This window comes from Dermacentor silvarum, chromosome 7 (assembly GCF_013339745.2).
Source record: "Dermacentor silvarum isolate Dsil-2018 chromosome 7, BIME_Dsil_1.4, whole genome shotgun sequence".
NCBI classification, from domain to species: Eukaryota; Metazoa; Arthropoda; class Arachnida; order Ixodida; family Ixodidae; genus Dermacentor; species Dermacentor silvarum.
In genome coordinates this window covers 115,454,986-115,472,129 of record NC_051160.1, presented here as the reverse complement: position 1 = coordinate 115,472,129, position 17,144 = coordinate 115,454,986, and the positions used below count along the sequence as shown (strand labels likewise).

At 47.6% G+C, this 17,144-nt stretch overlaps 1 protein-coding gene across 1 annotated transcript; it reads right to left on the bottom strand.

Annotated features, from left to right (window-relative positions):
- Positions 1-2,310: 2,310 nt before the first annotated feature.
- LOC119459696 (epoxide hydrolase 2-like) lies at positions 2,311-13,232 on the bottom strand. Its single transcript, XM_049671141.1, has 4 exons — positions 13,144-13,232; positions 11,583-11,760; positions 6,500-6,636; positions 2,311-2,802 (listed from the first exon to the last, which is right to left on the bottom strand). The coding sequence occupies exons 1-4, from the start codon at positions 13,190-13,192 to the stop codon at positions 2,384-2,386; spliced, it is 783 nt and encodes a 260-aa protein (XP_049527098.1). The 5' UTR covers positions 13,193-13,232; the 3' UTR covers positions 2,311-2,383.
- Positions 13,233-17,144: the final 3,912 nt, after the last annotated feature.

The window sequence follows — 17,144 nt, the reverse complement described above, 5'->3', positions numbered from 1 at the left end:
AAGTGCGCGCGTGGCCTCCGTGACTAGAAGTGTGGCGCCCCGGTGCCTGCGAATGCTGATAATTGTTCCCTCGCTTGCCGCACACTCAGTCGCATGTACTTGGTGACCCAAGTTGGCGACAGGTTCATTGAAGAGCGGCGCGCATACCCTGTGCATACGCGAAGCAGCCTTCTGAAGCATCGGATGACTATCCTCGATGAACCCTTGTGACGTGGATACGAGTGGACGTATTGTCACTCGTAGCACAACAACCTTTCCTTTTTTTCTGTGTGAATCCTCTGCGAACGAGACAAGCAACGGTTCAGGGTACCCTGCAGCACGAAGTCGCTCGGCTTGTGGCTTGAAGCTGTCTGTTATCCTGTGGTGGAACGACTTGTTAAGCGTGCCCTGGAATCTGATCGAGCTCCCCTGCGGTAACTCGAGTTAGAACAAGGGGAGACAGGGACTCTTGGAACAATTACAACTATGCTCTATTTCCGACATATGGTTGCTTAGATCATTGTACATTAGCACCACATAGTCGTCCACAAATCTGAAGACCTTACCTACCCGTGTGTTGTCAAGGCGCGTCTGCAGTATCCTGTCCAGTTTGGCTAGAAAAAAATTGCTCAGGTAAGGTGCGATGCATGAGCCGATTGACACGCCTTCCTTCTGAATGCAAATGTTCTCGTTCCACTCAGCAAAAGTGGACGTCAATAATGCAGAAAGGAAGTACAGAAGCCCGCGCGTACGCACGCCCGCCTTACTCTGGAAGTCAAGCCGTACCATAGGCAAGTGTGATAAACTTGGTTTGGACTGGATCTTTCCGGCAAAAACGCACAAAACGTATGTACCATTCCGCACCATTGTGTCTGAAAAAGGCTCTTGGCAAAAATCTCTTGCGATATTTCTGCAGGATTAGTTGAGTTTGTTAAGCGTGAATGGTCCAGCAAGGACTAGTTGTTCTATCAGAGGAAAAGTGCGCCAAACATCGAACAAAATTTGGAGACCGCGTGAGCCTAGGTTGTCTACAGAATGCCTATCTCTTGCGGTGCATGTTACGTGGAACAAACAGGCAGTTGCTTGTGTGAAAACCTGCTTGAACATTGTAATAATGCTAGAAATTGGATAAACCTGTTCCTGGCTATCAATTGCCGTGATTGTGCGTGCGAACCCTAGTTCGAGCGTTCCCGCGCGGTAACTAGACATAAGGACGAATGTACTGGAACTATCGCTGAGTCTGCGCGCATGGCGCGGGAAGATAATTGTGTTAGTAGGCATTCTGTTGCATTGTCAGCAAAAAAAAAAAATCTTGAAAGCACAGGCACGCGCACCTGGACGGTTTCGTGGTACTGTTTTTCTATTTTGCTGTCTGAATTTTCCCCTCTGTTTAAATAAATCCCCCCAATGAACAAAAGCCGATAGCTGGGACGTAGCGCTTGTCCCCGAGAGTCTCTTTCTTTGCGTATATGTTTTAGTTCGCGCTATTATAGCCTCTTGATGAACCCTTGTGACGTGCATCCTTGATGAACCCTTGTGATGAGTATCGGAGAAATTTAAGGGATATTATTTGTCATTGTAGGGCGGTACGTTACCAGTGGTACATACTTAATTACCCAAGTTGGTGTCAAATACGTTCATTGAAGAGCAGCACTCACCTATTGGCACATACTCAGTGTCCCAAGTGGTTAAGAGATTCATTGTGGAGAGGCGAATACCCAGTGCATGTGTGGTGCAGCCTTCTAAAGCATCGGGTGGCTGTCCTTGATGAAATCTCGTGACGTGGGCTCGATGCCGCTCAGCATCGGAGAAATTTCAGGGATGTTATTTGTCACTGTAGGGCGGCAGGTTCTCGGTGGCGCACACCCAGTGACCCATGTGGACGTCAAAGAGGTTCACTGAAGACTTGCACAGACCGAGTGGTACATACCCAGGGCACCAAGTCAGCGTGAATGAGTTTCTTCGAAGAGCTGTAGCTACCCAGCCCCGCATCTACAGTGACCCCCGTCGGAGTGAAAGGGATTCGTTGCAAACTGGCACATATGTACACATCGCCGCATACTCAGCGACCCAAGTTTGTCCGACGGTTGGTTTCGAAACCTGTTCCAACAGCGCAGCAGGCCCATTTGCCAACCATTCGACTACAGACTACCTAGTCACACAGGTAGGCGTGAAAATGGTTGGATACACACGTAGATACAAAGAAAGAAAGAAATATAGAAAGATAGATAGATAACAATACAATGACAATAAACAATAAAACACTCCTTGATGGTACGTTCAGTGAGGGTAGCATATTTTATCGGCTCTCTTTAAGCACTGCATATATACACGAAGTTACTTTTATTTCTCTATTGCGGCGGTCATTCGTAGATATGCTTACATCTGTAAAGCCAGTCTTTTTTTATTCTCTCATTTGTTTGGGAAGGTTGGCATTACGGGGAAGCCACGGGAGCAGTTTCGACAGCCATCCACGGCGAGATGGAAAGCTGGCTTCTTGACACGTTCCCAGCATCGGCTCTAGTTTCACTTCTTCTGTCACTGTTCGCCCTGCCGTGATATTGTTTGCAAATTCACGAATTCGCTCAGTTACCTGCGCGGAACATTCTCTGGGTAGCCAGTGGCCTGCCCCTCTGTAGTACACGACTTCTGACGTTTTCAACCACTCTTGGTTATACTTGGCAATCGGAGACATAATGAAGGCATCTTCCTCTGCCCACAGAATCAGAGTGGTAACGTTAATCTTTTTGTACGGCAGCTTCCGTAGTTGATTGCTGTCGTTGTTGAAGGCACGGTAGTAGCTTATGGCACCGGTCAGCGCACCTTGAATGAGAAGAGGAAAGACATAAAGACATGCTGAGTTTCAAGGAAGATGCAGAAAGCATTTTATAAAGCGTTAAAAAATTTATCACGGATGCTTACTTTACTACAATTTGTTACGCCGGACAGTCAAACTGCGCTGATGGTTTTAAGAATGCCCGCACGTATAGACCTACACCACGGCGATACGTCACGAAAATGCGGTGGCGCTGTCGTCGGAATTTAGTTTCGCATGGTAGGCACTCCACCGCCGAGCCGCCGCCCGCGTGGCGCCTACCCAGTAGCCGCTGGGTTTCGCGGGTGGTTGTGTGGTTCCATATGTGAGGTCTTTATTCTATGATCTTACAACGAAGGAAATGCAGTATGTCGACGTGCTGAGTTGCGTCGAAATACGCAAGAGGCTAAAATTTTCATAGGTTTCCTTTTGATGAAGACCGTCGCAACCAATGGGCCGCCGCGGTAAAAAGCGAAAGTTGGATTCTCATACGAGATCATCCATTGCGCGCAAAACATTTCATAACAGTTAAGCTTCTCTTTTATTTTGAGTGGCGTGCATGAGCCAACCCATGATCTTAGGATCGCCATTAGCGCGTCATTACAGTTTCTTTCCGCACTGTGGGGAAAGCTAGATTAGGATTAGCTTTGAACGTAGGTCGAGCGAGCAGATGCCACACAAAGCACGTCACATTAATACTTATTTTCATCTCAAAGAATTGCGCCACTTGCAGTGTAGATATCATGTCACAGCGCGTGTCTGTCACCTTCGCCTTATTGCCCTCGCTTCTTGTGTGCGCGCTGCAGTTTCAAGATCATGTCACACGTTCACATACGCAGGCTGCACAGTCAAAGCTGCGTTAATTGCAGTATGGATGTCATAAACGCGCCTAAACGTGTCAATTCAATTTCGAGAGCGAAATAAAATGTACAGGGTTAGTGCAGAGTTGGAGCGATCAGACGAGCGCGGCCTACAGGTCAGACTGCGCGGTCCTACACAGCTGGCGTCGCCGTCGGGACGGTACCTCGCCGGTCCCATCACCAAGGCGATCGCTTCTGTCGCGGACGCATAGAAATCGGCCACATGTCTTTAACAGGAAACAGTTCTTAATAGAAAAAAATATCTCGAATTTGCGCGTGTTTCGTAAAGCAGCGCCCAGTACTAAACCACTGGCGCGATCGGGACCAACGAACCGACGGCATTTCCGTCTCGCGGACAGAAACCCAAGCACCGGCCGTCTCAGGGAGGCGGCATGGCTGGCTTGCAAGTATACTACGTTTCGTTTGCTGTTCGCACCAATTCATTTAAATTGTGTTGTCAAACATAAGCGCACTATGATGAGCTGCAGACCAGATCGCAAGCGCTGTCGGCCGTCACTGCGGCGGTCAGCGAGCTAGGCCTACCGTCTCGTTCGGCCGTATTCCGATGGGGGCGAAATGCAAGTTTCCCTGGGTGCACATTGAAGAACCTCACGTAGTCAAAATTAATCCGGCGCCCCCCCTACCGTGCGCTTCATAATGAAATCGTGGTTTTAGCACTCTCCAGCCCCATCCCTTTAAAAAAAAAGCGCCATCCTCGCGTGCAAGCGGTGCGGCGAAAGTGGGCGAAGCCTACGCGACGTCGCTATAGGGCCCAAAATATAGCGACGGTGCCTACCACTGTTTACAAACCTGGTGTAGGTCTATAAGTGGGAACGAGGGAGAGATCAGTGCCGTGTATGTGGCAGGCGTGCAACAGGGCAATCTTTAAGTAAAAATAATGATCATTTTCGACCTCGCATCAGCCGTACTCGTGAATTCATCCAGACTTGCGCATGCCCGCCACCTCAGTCGTTTGCAGAACAAGATAGGAAATAAAAACGAGATATAAAAATGCTGCAGAATTTCACCTTTTGGGGCTACTCATATTTCGATTATTTTGCGATTTGTCAATTATACGAAACACCAGGGAGCACGAAACTTAAGAAAAGCGTATGTTACTGTGGTCGCAAGATTTCAGACGGCAGATTACACGAGTATTTCGTTAGTTACAAATTCAATGCAGCATCGTGCGAGTACCTCATTTCTCAAAAGCAGAGCCGGATGACATTTCGAAGTTGACGAAGGCTGGCGTTTGATATCTGCTTGGTATACGTTAGGTGCCTACAAGTGTTCGTAATATGGCCACCAATCTTTATTTAAAATTGAGTTTCGTCATATAAGTTGTCAACGTCATATAGCGAGATTAAAACTGAATCACCCTTGAATTGAAGGCGAGATATATTTTCGTCTTACTATCCGGCCTAAATGTCAAAGCTCGACACAACGCCTCGGATCGTTTTCTGGCGAAAGACGAAAAGTTCGTGCTCAGTGTTTTCTGCTTAGCATAATAACATAAATAAATAATAAGGATGCTTGCAGTCATGTTTCTCTTTAATACTGACGAATGGGTTCGTTAAACATCTTTTTTTTTAAGTAAGCAACACGCAGAAAGGAGTGCGATGTATTTCAATGGCACATATTTTCAAACAAAGCAGCAGGTATCGTATGGGAATTTATAGTAGGCTATGGCAAGAAAAAAATTTACTGCGGACCTACCGATGTGCATATGGGCTTTAATGGTGAAACTAGGCAAGTATATTACCCCAAAACCTCTGCACTCAACTGACAAATTCGTATTCGCAACATCTCTGGACAAAATACCGAGGTGCTTAAGAGCTGGCGCATATTTATAGGGGAACAAGGACGGTTGTATCTATCCCGCACATGTAATAAAAAAAGCCGGCAGATCCCACGCCCTGTGGGAATGGATTTTATGCGAAGCAGTGTGCGGGGAGAATACCATGCTAACGAAACGACCATGAGAGCATCAAGACGTAGGCGGCTGTATTATGACCTACATGACACGCATGTCATGACATTCATGTCATGCCCTATCATTTATGTTCGTCATACTCTTATCATACTATGCCAATTTGGTACATACCGAGTTAACAAAACGACCATGAGAGCACCAAGACGTAGGTAGCTGTTTCAGGACCTACATGACACACATGTCATGATATTCATGTCATGACCTATTATTTATGTCGTCATGCACTCTTGTCATGTACTATGTCAATTTTGGTACATACCAAGTTAAGGAAAGGACCATGAGAGCACAAAGACGTAGGCGGCTATATAGATGGATAGATACTCTCAAAGTGGCAAATGTTTGCCGAGAAATGCCTCGCATTTAAAAGGAAAATATGTTCAAACGAGGGCCTACTATAAATGGAAATACGGTGCTTACGGCAATCCCTTGAGCCTGGCGTCCGGCAAAAGCGCCCGAGTACCACAAAGGAGCGGTGACAGAACTAAGCGGAACGCGGTAGCAACCACCGCTTTTCTATTTGTTCGAAAATGCATAAAGGAAATTGTGCATGCCTGTGCCTAATGGCTGGCGTCTATGGGCAGTCGCGCTTCGTGTAGCGTCATCGCTGGCGTTACATAAAGCAGAAAAAAGCGAAGGCTTCAAAAAGCGCATCAGAGAGCAGATGATGCATTATTGGAGATTGTAGTGTCCCTGCAATACGCCGCATGTTCAAAGTAACATAGAATACTCGTAAAGAGTGTTTTGTCACTGTTGTCGAGAAGCGTTTTAGTGCCCCTTGATGATGTGGCCAAAATGTAGCACAGTATTCTTCCACGTTTTCGCATACAACGATCCTAGGCAAAATATACATACCATCCTTCGAAAACATGTACTTGTGAGCTTCTGTCTCGTTTTTAGTGAAACCTCGGTGCACTTTATCAAAGAAGTGGAAATCCCACATTATCAAATACTGCTCGGGAACAACGGGATGTCGAAATGGAAGTTGGTACCTGCAATAAGAATATGAAGTGGTTACATAGTACAGGCTCTACCACTGGCTGTACGTCTACTAGTGTTACTTCCCGGGTTACATTTTGTACCCATACATAAATACCCAATGATGTTAACGGGGAACAGTCGCCACCGTAGCACACTTGGTAGTACCCCGAGCGTGTAATGCAGAGGTTGTGGGTTCGCCTCCCAACGGTAGCAAATTGTCTTTTCGTCCAAACTAATTTCCCTTATCTCATTACTACATTTCAAATAAAACGATATATACCTTCCCCTATACTCCCCTTGGCTTCATTATCTGTGGGCTTCGTGTAGTTTTGACTAACAAAAATCGCGCCTCTTTGATCCCCTTCTTGTTTAGGCAAATTACCTCTGAAGTCACCTGGCAAATGTAGGCTTTAAACGATCTACCGCTCCGGAATCGCTCAGTTGCATGTTTTAAAGGGCCCTTAAACCACCCAGAGGTCGAAATTTAGTTGTGGTGCAGTGCACGAGTCCAACGGACACGTAACCATGAGAATTTTTCGATATGGTGCCGTAATAGCGGAGTTACACGCGTTTGATGATCGAAACACGTGCCTCGCTCGTTTCGCTCTTGCCGTCGCTACTCTCCTCGTCGGCTGGTCTCTCCTCCTCGCCGAGTGCTCCTGCAAATGTCACGTGACATACGTCATTGCCAACGCGCTTCTCAAAACACTGTCCACTTCCGGTTAAGCCACGTCCACGCTAGCGGCAAATATACCGACGGCAAACCGGCTACCAGTGCCGTAGAACGTCTGCCGTGCGAGAGATGTCAAAAGTCGACGGCAGTTCGGCCGGCGCACCGCCCGCAGCACGATCAACGGGCCAATCGACGACCGCGAAGCTGCGCGCCTCCGCTACCGGCGACGAAAACATCAGCTGCAGCTTCTGTTCCAATCAAAATAATTTCCACTAGATAAAACGATGCATAAATTGTACATTTTATGGAGAACGGGGAGACGACTGGCTCGGTTGTGCTCGCATCGCAGCCGACGGCGCCGCTAATATCAGCGTATTTTTCTTCTTTGTGTACAATTATTGCGAAGAGCGATAACAACAATAACAAAATATTGCGGCTTGTGAGCGTCGGTAATCCATTCCGAAGCGCCGTCCACTTTAGCTTTGAAGTGAACCGGAAAAGGCCTAGCGACGATATCGGCGCCGTCGAGTGATGAGCGGCGGTGAGGCTGCCGCAGAAATAGGTCCCGGTTTCATCCTCTCTACGGCAAGGAAATCTCGCCTTTCGCGAGCAAAACCGCCGTCGAACGGCGGCCCGCGAATATCAAACGGCATGCGGCGAGTTATCGTGCCGGTAACGGGGACGTGGACTCAGCGCTTCTGGGCTACCCTCTGTTGCTGCAGTACCAGCCCGTGTTCATGCGAAGCGTGCCGCTAAGACCCTGTGTTGCGGGCACGCGTAGAAAGGCCAACACCATCGGACTCTGTTCGCGCAGCTAATCAGCCCGCTAAGCACGACTGTGTTGGAACGTGACCAATTGGCACTTGTGTTACGGGCTATAATTACCGATTTGCAAGTGCGCACAAGCAAGCAACACGACGAGGCAGAGCAGGATCGAGCGCGCGTACCTGCTAGCAGATTAACCGGAAGTCATAGGATCTTGTTCGAACAAGGGACATCGTCACCGCCGTTGACATCATCAGATGCACCCTGGTGACATCGTGACGATCGCTGGGGATACCGGAAAGGCTAGAAGAGGAAGACGGCATTGTTTTTTTATTTTTATTTTGAGGCGCACCCGCGGCACGTAGCGCTGCAGCGTTTGGCATCGTTGATCGTGACGGCATTCCGAACTGGATGCGCGTGTTTACTTGAAATGTTCAAAAAATATTTCATGTGGTTTAGGGGCCCTATAACAATACGAAAATATTGAAAACTTCCAAAAAAGTTACCGAATAACGTCCCATTTGATTCGGTCCTCGTATCAAATAGTCACTATTTGAAAATCTACAAGTTTTACGAATATTTTTCGAATAGATCAAGTCGTTGACTGTGCACGATCATACGTTAAAAAAGTTAATAAAATGTGACAACTTTCATCTCCCTTCACAGAGAGCATTAAGGAACTCTGGCGCTTTTGCAGAGCTCTCTGCGTCTCTTAGGGAGCCAGACGTTTTCGGCTCAACCACAAATGATCCCAGTAAAATATTCTTTATGAGTGGCATCCGGCAGTGGGTATTGTTTGCTGCTATTCATGTCTGGGCCCGCTCGTAGGAATAAACGTGAATGGGTTTAGAATGAGTTTTATTGCAGTGTGTTAATGCAATAGCGGCTCCATCTACCGCGACCCTTCGAACCTAAGAGTAAGCGCTGTTTTTTCACTCTGGTGTAGCCGCAGATGACACGCATTTCTGGAGTAGTCGTGAAGGTACACACAGGTGAAAACGGGCTCACAGGGCTGCTCACATGACCGCGTATGCCTAGTGAGACACTACGCTGCTTTGCCGCCTACGACAAGGTGTAGCTTTAGCACATTATGCTCCTTCTTCATCGGCATTGCTGACTACCCCATATGCGACCATGGTTGACACCCGCGAGCAGACCATCCGCGAGGTGACCACCTTTAATACTACACCCGCTTTGACATCCAACGTCGACCTCTTCGCAGCATGCTCAGCCAAGTGGACGGTCGATTGTTTATAGAGGCGGAGAACCTGGGCGCTTGGCCTCACCGATCACCTACCTAGAAAGATATGCGCGCTTTCATGACTTTTGTACAATCAACGGACATGGAAAGACGCTTGGCTGAGCGCGCTATGACACCGTGTGCCTGAAAACTGACATGTGCCACGTCCTCGCACCAACTATGCCTTTCAAATGATGCAACATCGCTTACCACGCCTGTTAAACACACTCATGCGCAATAACATCGATGTCACTTCCTGCCCTGTATCGCGGTTGTTTTAGTTTTTCATTGATAATTGAACATGATCGATCGATTTTTTTCACCGCTTTCGTTTGCTTACATGTAAAACTGGGACTTGCTTGGCTTTTTTTTTTGTTTGTAGTGCTTTTCTTATAGTGCATCGTTTTTTTTTGCTGGCAACTAGTTCAAGTCAACATTGTGTTGTATTCAAATATATTGTTTGTGTTGTCGGTCCTGAATTAGTGCCTCTGCCTGCCGCTGCGGCCCTCAGACTGGGTTTTAAGGCCCGTAAAGTTACTGTGTGCAACTTTTTCCTTAAATTCCCAGTAAATTGAATCTTTGTGAAAGTAAAGGCAAATTTAAATACTACTACGCTGTGAGTGAAGTCTCTCTCTCGTTTGGTCTTCTTTTTGCTTTCAATACCTCTTCCCCTTTCGCCCATGCCAAACAGACGTCCGTCTGGCCTTACTTTGTTTGTGTTGTCAGACGGCATTTTTTTGTTCCTCTCTCTATCACAGCGTAGTGTTTTATTTGCACATTTCTTTAAATGTATAACTGCTGCAGCGGGTCAGTGACAACTGCGCTCTGCTGTGCAGCAAGAGGATATGGCTTCCTTGCCGCGCCAGCGCCTATAGACGCGGGATGCAAAAGCGCTGGTTCTTCAGATGTGGCGACTACCTTCGCTAAAAGAATGGACACTTTTCTAGAAGTGTTTTGTGTCAGCGTTATTTGTAAGCTGTCACACATAAAAGAGCTTCGGTGCTTGCGCAACAGCTGCGGTTGAGTGAAGCACTTAGCAGGGTGCATGAGGAGTGCGAGAGGTTATGATTGGAAACAATTAAAGGCGTCTTCAGTGGGCGAACACTCCGATGCTATAAAAATTGACCCATCGGGCAATGCGGCGTCCTTGTCTTTGAGAACAGTGCTTTTGGTTTGCAATACTGGGAAAATGCACTAGTCAGCTGGTTTTGTATGTCATTTGCTGAATTCAGCGCCAGCTGGAAACCACACAGCTTAGCCACTACAAGAAGAAAGGACTGAAAAGCGTATAATTTTGTAAGGCGTAGCTCCGAGCTTCACTAGCGAGAAGAAGAGCAGCCAGGTTAAGTTGTGCGTGCGAGCGTTCATGCTCTTCCAAAAAGTAGCGCACAACCTTTGGTACCTTCTCGGTGAAGAGGCTACCGGTGAGGCAATACGGCCACATGGGTTTATCTGGTTAATTCAGTGAATTTTTTAACTGCGCACAAGTTCGCTACAGGTGTCTGTTGGCTGTAACTTCTTATTAGATTTTATGCCGACACACTCGTGGAAATTGCTTACTATCTCCTAATTTTCTTGGCAAATATAAATCTAAAATTGTATATTTAATGTCTGTTGGGAATATTATTTGCTTTCAGTCCATTTTATTTAACCGGTTTTTGCACTGTCCATGGAGAAGTTGTACAATATGGAATACACACGAGAAAAAAAAAGCGAAGATGAAAATTACTCTCAGCGGATATCACCAATGTAAAACATAATGCGAGATGCGGATCTTGCCCATGGGTTCCACAGCTGTTGAATATGCATTGTTAACTTTGCTGAAATCTGATATGGCTGATCGCTACTTATTCGCTTGAGGCATGAATTCGCTCTTAATGCCGAAGACTTTATTTTAGAGCATATCTCACATCTTCATCACTTAACAGAAGTAGCAGCAGAACACTTTAATTGAGGAGTACGAGGGTCAGTGGTTGTAAGGATTGCGCTTGCATTGAAGGGTTATGTTCAGGATTAGGGTAACTTATTGGTGTCAGCTGGACTCACTTTTATAGAGAAATGAAAGAAGATACAACTCTGCACTGTAAGACCCCGTGCTAAGCGTAAGATCTTGCTTTGAAGAATCACCCCCTCTTAGGTTCCACGATAATAAATGTATCCACCTGACAGTAATAAGGTTTCCTACCTCACACTCAAGTGTAATGTAGGCACCGGCATAAAAATGAACAAAAAGGAGCGTTCTGCAAGTGAAAACTTGAAAAAAAAAAGAACATGCGTACCAGGACATTCTCATTTGCCTCACGCTTCGAAAGAGTTGTTTTGCAAATGCCATTGGGTGCATGCCGTTGATGATCACCATCCCGTCAATGAAAGTTTCGTATAACGTCGCAAAGCAGAAGCTGATCATGCCTCCCCAGTCGTGACCAACCAGAACCACTTTCCTACTGTGGTTGTTGTCTGCACGTAAAAAAACAAACAAACATAGTTTTGATAGTTGCACACACTTAGGAAGACTATTACAGTATTTCTCTGTAAGCTTACCTGGAGATTTGCGTCCTGAATCTAAGACATCAAGTAATTCACAGTAAAGGACACAGGTGAAATCAGTCTTGGAAGAATTCACGATGCCATAAAATTCTATGCTCGGCAATCAGCACCGTTTCGTTTTAGGAAGTGGCACTTGTTTAAAAAAATACTTCTTGCTGTGGGAGTGCCCAGCACAGTACACACAAATTAACACCACGACCCTCTCGTCGAGGTTGCGTGAGGCTCTGCGAAGCTCCGCCCTCGACGACCAAACCTGGGCGACCCAGCACGCCCGTGAGGCGGCGGCGAGGCAAGCCCTCGACGTCCCCTCATGGGGGGCTTAGGCTCGGCCATCATAAAGTGCTGGTTCCACAATAAAAGTTTATTCCTCCTCCTCTTGTGAACAGTCCCATTCATTCCCAAAAATTAAGGGGAATGAGTGCAAGCCGAGCGGAGGACATGCAGTGTACCGATTAATAAGAAGAGCTCATTAATACTTGGTGATAACATTCCCTGTACTTTAGCGTAAGTCTCCAGGTATCATTGGACTGCCAAGAAGAGGCGCGACCTATTTATGCCGATAATGGTAGGGCGTGCGTTCAGCAATGCCTGCAGCTTGCGCGTGTGAAAGGCAGATGCCACAGCCTGTGATCACGGCGGTGAAGAGGAAACTATCACCCATATTCTGCGCCATTATCCAGAGTAGTGTGCAAAGAGATGCTCACTTACCGCTGTGCTGAAGTTCGACGATCGACCTCTGTCTGAAGAGATGCTGCAACGACATATACGTGACTCTACGTCCAATCGGAAGACAGTTACAGCAGTATTGTGCGTTTTGCAATCCACTGCACGCCTGTACGCAGTGAACGCCTGTACTACTGGACGCAGTGAACGCCTGTAGTACTTCCATATTTTTTTTTCTGTATGATGGGGCGCTATAACGTAAAATGATTCCAAACTGTTTTGATTCCAAACTCCTGACGTCGAATTTACGTAACCACCGACGCAAGCATCGGGCGGTGACGCGCAGCGTTGTCTGAACAACCCAATCAAACACTCTCCTCGTTTATAGAAGGTCACCTTTGTTCGCTTTCAAAACCAATAACATTGTCTACACTCAGCGGTTCTGCTTATCTAATTGGCTGACAAGAGGCGAGGAGCACGCTCTAGTGGAGAGGGTTTCGATGGGGCCGAGCCAACGCAGTGAAAATAGATAACCGCTATTTGTTGGTCGGCATTAGTTGTCTGAGTGACTCGACCCAGTAACACGAACAACGAGATGTAACAAGAGAAAATTTACGCTATAGCACTCACTTAGGCGTTCAAACAGTCCTTTTACATCTTCGATGAGATTCAGCATCATGTATTGGGCGGTGTCCTCAGGTCTTGTAGTATTGGCATAGCCACGCAAATCTGGTGCAACAACGCTTTAGGGAGGTGCGGGCTTCTCCGATTGGTCCGCTTCGCCTTACTTAGCTGGCGGTGGCTGGTCGAAAATCGCGGCGGCGTGCAACGGAAGGATAACAATGCCGCTAAAACTGATCCTCAGCAAGGAAGAGTTGGCAGATTGATGTCGTATGCATGCCGAAAGGGCTCGATAACGTTTTACTGCCACGCAAAAAGGCTTATCATGCGCAAATAAATACATGCTCACCGGAAGGTGCGAGTAGCGAGGGCCTGAGCGATCGGCGGGCAGCCATCTTCTATTCCTTTCGGAACGGGGCAGTCTGTGGCTATTCAGAAAAATTTTCAGTTTTGTTCGGCATATAATGATTTTTTTTTTGCGCCACGTCACTTTGACGTGGTGAGTTTTCGCGGTTTTGTGAGGTCACGTGACAGACAGGCGAAGTGGGCGTAGCCAGTAAACATTGGACCAATAGCAGAGGGCTGATGGTGAAAAGGTGTCGAATCAGGAATGATTATTTTTCTTTTGTGTGGTTTAATCATGCATAATCAGTGCGTACACGTTATATCAGATTGGGAGCTATCGCGGTTTTCGTGACGTTGCGTGGCAGACAGGCGAAGTTGGGAGGAGTGGCCCGAAAATGTTTTGACCAATCGTGGAGGCTGATTGCAGAAATTGAAAGCAAAACAGTTGGGAATCATTTTACGTTATAGCGCCCATGGTCTGTTCTTTTTAACCTTCTTTTCCCCAACCAACGTACATGGTACCAAACCACAGACTTGTTTCTGGTTAACCTCTCTGCCTTTCCACTCTCTCGGCACCTCCGTCTGCTTGACAAATGTCAAACGTTGTTGGACAATACTTCTTGCGCGATTTTTCCGCCGCACTAAACCTCAGTGAATTAACTCGGAAATTAGTTCACTGGGCGAAATTATGGACTCATGTTTTACACATTTACTGCAGTGATGTGTATTTGCAACTGCAATTAGTTTAGGAGAAGTGCGAAAATTATGAGAAATTTATTTTTGTATGAAAAGCGGCGTCGCTTATGCCTTTTTTTAACTGTGTGTATAAACACGCCTACTCAATGAAGATTGGCTGTTCGTGAATGTCTACTTCAGTCTTTTCGTGCTGTTTCCGGTGAGATAACCAGTAAGAACAAAAACAGCGTGTTCGAAGATGACTAACCACAATTTTAAGCACAAAGCGAGAGCAATAATAATGATTATTTGTTGGTCGGCATTAGTTGTCTGAGTGACTCGACCCAGTAACACGAACAACGAGATGTAACAAGAGAAAATTTACGCTATAGCACTCACTTAAGCGTTCAAGCAGTCCTTTTACATCTTCGATGAGATTCAGCATCAGGTATTGGGCGGTGTCCTCAGGTCTTGTAGTATTGCCATAGCCACGCAAATCTGGTGCAACAACGCTTTAGAGAAAAAAATACAAGACCTTATATTAAAATGCTCGATATAAATGATCACGTAACAAAAGTAAGAACTGCGACGCGCTTAGTGGTGCTTTCAGATCTAAATCAAGAGGGAAAGGTTGAAGTACGAATTCATGCACCAAGATGCAGTCTCAATGTCACAAGTGACGGGAGCTGGTTTGTGGAAAATGTTTTTGGGTGCAGTCAGTTTCGGAGGCAATATCTTTCAAGTGTGCACTTCTTAAACACCTACGGGTTCAGTTTTGTGAAGCATAGTGGGCGAGTTGCCTGACTCGAAGATTCTTTTAAAATCGTTTGTTATTCAGTCCTGTGAAGTCGACCTCCGTCGACTTCACAGGACTGAGGCTGCGGCGACACCTGGCGACCCACCACCCAGACAAACGGGTGGCACTGGGATGCCCCCCACGACCACTCCCCCAGCGAGGCCTGGCTCGCAGGGAGACCTCGCTCCTTCTCCGGCTCCGCATCGGCTGCAGCTGGACGGCAGCACGCAGCTACCGACTGGGACGAGCGACGTCCCCGGCCTGCAGCTCCTGCGGGGAGCCGGAGACGATCGAACATCTCCTGCTGGCCTGCCCGGCGTACCTCCAGCAGCGTGCCGCAGCTAAACGTCGCCTCCCTTCCCTGCCCCTCCCCCACGGCCTCTCGCTCGTCGGAAGAAGGCGCGTTTGCTCTACATACATGGTGATTGTGAAGGAGAACAGAGACGCCTACTTCTGCAGCCCTTAAGCGAGCACGGCGCAGAACGCGCGTTTGTTCTCCGCCGTGCGTTCACTCCCCGTGAAAGACGCGCCCCTCGCGCCCTTTCACTCGCACATACAGCGTTCGGCTCGCGGCGACGATTTCTTCTCCAAATGACGTCATACGGAACCTCACGGTGACGGCGACGGCGACGCCGACGGCAGAAATCTGCTTTTGAGTGTCCATATAATTGCTATCGCAATAATAAAAAAAAAGATGCGGCCTGCTGCGTCGCGTCGCCGTCAATGGGGGAGCGTGCCTCGGCTAAGTTGGCAGATGCGGCCGCTGTTTTTGGTGAAGGCGCCACTGCTACGGTACGCACGGCAGACGCCGGTTCGTGCTACAATGTGGTTGCCTCCGGATTTATGCGTGTTGATGTGCTTTTTCGTGCGCATTACCGTGTGCTTTTTAGTGTGATCGTGTGTGTGAGCAGCTTGCCTCATGTTTCTTGTGCTTGGGTACGGTTCTCTGGTGTGCGCGTGTGTGGCAGACGGTTTGTTCTAGCGGTGTGATCCCGCGAAGCTGTTGTGTGCCGCTGTGCAACTCGAACGGCAGAAGAGACGCTACTGTGAAGTACCACGAATTCCCCTGCCATCTACAGCGTCGGGAAGCGTGGCTGAAGAATATTTCTCGCCAAGGGCCACCAGGGAAAGGAAGCAAGTAAGAGCCAAGCGACCGGTCTCTGGTATGTTCATTACATTTTACTGAGAATGACTATAAAAAGAACACAAACATTGGGCTTGTGCTTCCGACTGCGGTCCCGACTATGTTTCCTGGTTATCCGCCGTACATGACGTACATGAACGCGCAGTCCAGGAAACTTTTTTTTTTTGAGCCCAGGAAAAATAACGGCCGCAACTGTCAACTCAGCCCAGACGCGCTCGCCAACTAGCGGCGACGTGACGCAGCAGGCTGCACTTTTTGATGTAAAAATAGCCACGAAGGGATTGATCAACTCCGGGTTGTCCAGAAGGCCCACGACGAGGCGGTGAGGCTTGGCCTTCCCGTCCCAACATGGGAGCGCCCCGCAGTCTTGCCCCTACAAAAACGGGGTGAAGATTCTTCCGACTACCTACCTACCTAGTGGCCGTGCCACTACCAGTACAGAGAGAAATAAACGCGATCCATCGTTTTTAAGTCGTCTTGAAGAAACACGTAAACCCACTCCCAATTATTCGTAATAGAGCACTTATTTTCATTTCATGTGAGCCGAGCGGGCAGCCTTCATGGAGAGCATTGAGGCCCACTCTACAAAAGATTAGCACTCCTAGGGCAGACATTTAACATATGTGAGGTAATCGGCACTTTAAATAAGGACTTTAATATTGAACCTGTAATGTGCAACTATAAAACGCGTTATTTACGGCCTGATAAGAGTCACTGTCGCGCGTACAAACGCGGGTGTGGAAACGCTTCTCCGTCAACGGCTGTACCCGAGCAGTGGCGCCAGAGCGGGCGCGAGGAGAACTAGGCCCAAAACACCGTTTCGGTGCCACGCAACGGGCGGCACCTTTTTTTGTTATCCAGTGGCCATGGTAATGCTTACCGGGAAACGCTGGCAGTGAACGCTACGCATGAAGGCACGTTTTCTGGTAGAAACGCGCCCTCTTTCGTGGGCCGGCCTTCTTTTATTGTTTGAACCTTTAATATTTCAGCCTGAGAAGATTTAGCATAAAAGGCATGGGCTGTCGGTGTTTTGTTTCATGACAATTGTTT